Below are 3,723 nucleotides of genomic sequence, written 5' to 3'. Positions count from 1 at the left end.
CCTCCGCCTCCTGGGTTCAAGCAATTCTGCTGCCTCAGCCTCCTGAGTAGCTGGGACTACAGGCGTGCGCCAACATGCCCAGCTAATTTTTGTATTTTAGTAGAGATGGGGTTTCACCATGTTAACCAGGATGGTCTCGATCTCTTGACCTCGTGATCCACCCGCCTCGGCCTCCCAAAGTGCTGGGATTACAGGCGTGAGCCACTGCGCCCGGCCTGTACTGGTTATTTCTAATGACATGTAGGTTCCTGCAGCCGTAGTGAAAGTTGTTTGAGAGTTAACTCTTCTTTCCAAAACAACCTCAGGATACTAAAGTATACAGAGTGCCTCTAATTATCTCTAGATTTTCTCTAGTCCTTAGAAATAGAGGCAACTCTGCCAGTAAGCTCTGAAATCCTGTAGGGTAGTTCCAAACTTCTGACAGGTACTCCCTTCTACAGTTTCTTTACTTGCACTTTTTAGGAAATAACGCCTGTTGAAAATAAATACTCCAAAAATAAATGCTTTAATCAAAAATAGATTTTATATTAGTAACCAAAAATTCTAAAATTAAGAGAGGTAGACAGGATTGTGTGTGTGTGCTTTTTTAACATCACTATCAATTGCTTCAAGTTCTGAGTTAACTGTTTTCCTCCAGTTTGAAACTACTTAGTGAAATCAAGTGCACCACACAGGTATTACCTAACACTATTACATAACACTCAACATTGAAAATAGAAAAGATACAATGTAAACTCTGACTGGTAACATTATAAAGCAAATTCCAGAAACATCTGCCAAATGTCACCTTCATTTTATGTCTGTAATCAATTGCTTACCTAGTTTTATTAAGAATTCTCGTTCCAAGTCTTGCACCTGCCTGATGGATTCTTCCAGAGAATTACAGAGTTTGATCTTTGGTCTTAGCAGTTCTAGTGTATCACTGATCATGTAATCTATATCAATAGGAAATGGATGGTCTTTTGTCCAAACCTCCAAACTTTTCTTCCACCAAACATAACGCTGATAACAAATGAAAAATAAAATTTAGGTATAAGAAACAACAAAAAATGTGAAAATAAACTATACTTTGCTGTTACCTAGTTGTAATAGCTACGCTAAAAGGTTGTATAAGATACCTACCATTCCTATTAATGGTCAACAGCCATGATCCTATTCTGATCATTTCCCTCTGTCTATACAAGTTTTGAGCTATTTGGTGAATTTATTAAGTATCTTCTTCTTATAACTGTTGCAGTTTTTTTCAAGGCAAGGAAAAATTATAAATAAAATACCAAATAAATTTTCAGGTACTCCAAAACAAGGTAGAAACCCCAGACCAATATCCTATATTTAATTTTACAAATATAACCAAATTCAAGGCCATTGTTGTGATACATTTTCACTTTCTCTGTGCTACCTGGTTTGATTTTTGAAGAGTTAACTGTAGCTGAAGATATGGTTTTTGAAATATATAAAAATCACTAATCATCAACAAGCATTTATTGAACAACTACTGTGTATATGGCACTGTGCAGACACTTTCCCTCTCTACTGTAAGCCTGGTTCCCACACTGTATTTTATACTTCTTCTAATTCCTAAATTTACATAAACTGAAGGCACAACCCAAGAATGTTCTAGTATATGAGCAGGTATTCGTCTGGAGGTTTTACATTTCCTCTCCAGTTTGTTCCAGGTCTTTGCTACTCAAAATGTGGACCTCATCTGGGAGCTTGTTGGAAATGTAGACTCTGAGGCCTCCCCCTAGGCCAACTGATTCAGAATCCACATCTTCACAATGTCCCCAGGGGACACAGGAAAGTTTAGAAGCACTGCTCCAAGTGATCCTTTCTTCCTGGCCTTCCAGTACTGAACTGTACACTCCATGTGGTGGGTGGAACACAGAAACCACATCTCCCAGGCCTCACTCACTTCTGACTCCAATTTCTAGGTATGGCTCTGCTAAGCCTTTCTGTCTGTTAATCAATTTGGAAAATATTTTTGTCTCTTTTGCTCCTGAATATTTCTGAGTTTTTCTTTACTTTCAGCTTAAGATGTCAGAGTGAATCCAAATAAGGATTCTCTTCTGAAAGAGATTCTGCTTTGGGTGCTGGTATAGCTGCCATTTTGTAACAAAACTCTGGCTTTTATTACAGTATCCAACTTAAAAGGGTCCTTACATACAACAGGGACTCCAACCCTCAAATCTGCAAGCCCCTTTCCCCACTTTCTGCCCATCAATTCAGAAAGTAAAGGAGTGGTAAGTTTCCCTCTATTGCAAAGGAATAGTGGTAGGAGAAAATTAACAGACTACAATTCCCCGAGAATATTAATCCCTGACTTAACACATGCTACCATGTGGATGTATTTTTGATTCCTCAAGTTGTAACATTAAACTTATTTTTCTCACTAACGGGTAAATGAAAATACTAACAATTGTGATTTTATAGAATCAAATGGTACTATCAGCACTTAGTAAAATTTAAAGCAACTGATAGTGAGTTGTTCACCCTAACCGGCACTTAGAAAATTGTATTTCACGGGAAATAGTAATTGGGCTCCAGCTAATCAACCTACAAGTTAAATTCTGAAACATTAACTTTACAGAGGTTGTAGTACTGTTTCTGTATTTGTATATGAATTTAATTTGTACTGTACTTGGTCTAAATCACAAGTTTATATAACTAACCAAAATTAAGATTTGGAAAGCACAATCCAAGAATTTATGAATAATGAACAAATACTTCTTTCTGTATTAAAAATAACACATTTTCCTCAAAAGTGATAGGTTTTTTCCTTTAAAAACAAATTAGGCTGGGCACAGTGGCTCAAGCCTGTATTCCAGCACTCTAGGAGGCTGAGGTGGGAGGGTCATCTGAGGTCAGGAGTTCAAGACCAGCTTAACCAACATGGTAAAACCCCTTCTACCAAAAATACAAAAATTAGCTTAGTGTGGTGGTATACGCCGGCAATCCCAGGTACTCCAGAGACTGAGGCAGGAGAATTGCTTGAACCTGAGAGGTGGAGGCTGCAGTAAGCCAAGATTGCCACAGCACTCCAGCCTGGGTGACAGAGCAAGACTCAGTCTCAAAACAAACAAAAAAATTAAATCTTTCGGAAACAAGAATTTGGGCTGGGAACAGTGGCCCACACTTGTGATTGTAATACTTTGGAAGGCTGAGGCAGGAGGTTTATTCGAGGCTAGGAGCTCAAGACCAACCTGGCCAACATAGCAAGACCCCATTCGTTATTTAAAAAAAAGAAACAAGAATTTGAGACGAAAACCAGAATATAGATGAGTGAAAACATCAACATATATATTAAAAATCACAAGTAATTTAATGAATAAATTACTGTATTAAATATCAGTCCATAAATTACTGAACCAAATTCAAACTGTACCAAAATAATTCCCCAAATTAATGAGCAATCATTATCAATCATAAAAGTTACATGTGGCTGGGCACAGTGGCTTACGCCTGTAATCCCAGCATTTTGGGAGGCCAAGGCGGGTGGATCACGAGGTCAAGAGATTGAGACCATCCTGGTGAACATGGTGAAACCCCGTCTCTACTAAAACTACAAAAAATTAGCTGGGCATGGTGGCACGTGCCTGTAGTCCCAGCTACTCAGGGGGCTAAGGCAGCAGAATTGCCTGAACCCAGGGGGCGGAGGTTGCGGTGAGCCAAGATCACGCCATTGCACTCCAGCCTGGGTAACAAGAGCGAAACTCGGTCTCAAAA

General features: G+C 38.9%; 1 protein-coding gene across 1 annotated transcript in view; it reads right to left on the bottom strand.

Annotated features, from left to right (window-relative positions):
- Window positions 1-3,723, bottom strand: part of UPF2 (UPF2 regulator of nonsense mediated mRNA decay) — a 126,327-nt gene that overhangs the window by 39,486 nt on the left and 83,118 nt on the right. The window contains exon 14 of the mRNA XM_037739049.1: window positions 819-1,002. Within this exon, the coding sequence (XP_037594977.1) occupies window positions 819-1,002 (184 nt within the window). The remainder of the gene's footprint in view (window positions 1-818; window positions 1,003-3,723) is intronic.

Source organism: Cebus imitator, unplaced genomic scaffold (genome assembly GCF_001604975.1).
Source record: "Cebus imitator isolate Cc_AM_T3 unplaced genomic scaffold, Cebus_imitator-1.0 Scaffold61, whole genome shotgun sequence".
Classification (NCBI taxonomy): domain Eukaryota; kingdom Metazoa; phylum Chordata; class Mammalia; order Primates; family Cebidae; genus Cebus; species Cebus imitator.
The sequence above is the reverse complement of the archived record's forward strand: the minus strand, read 5'-3'. Positions and strand labels throughout refer to the sequence as shown.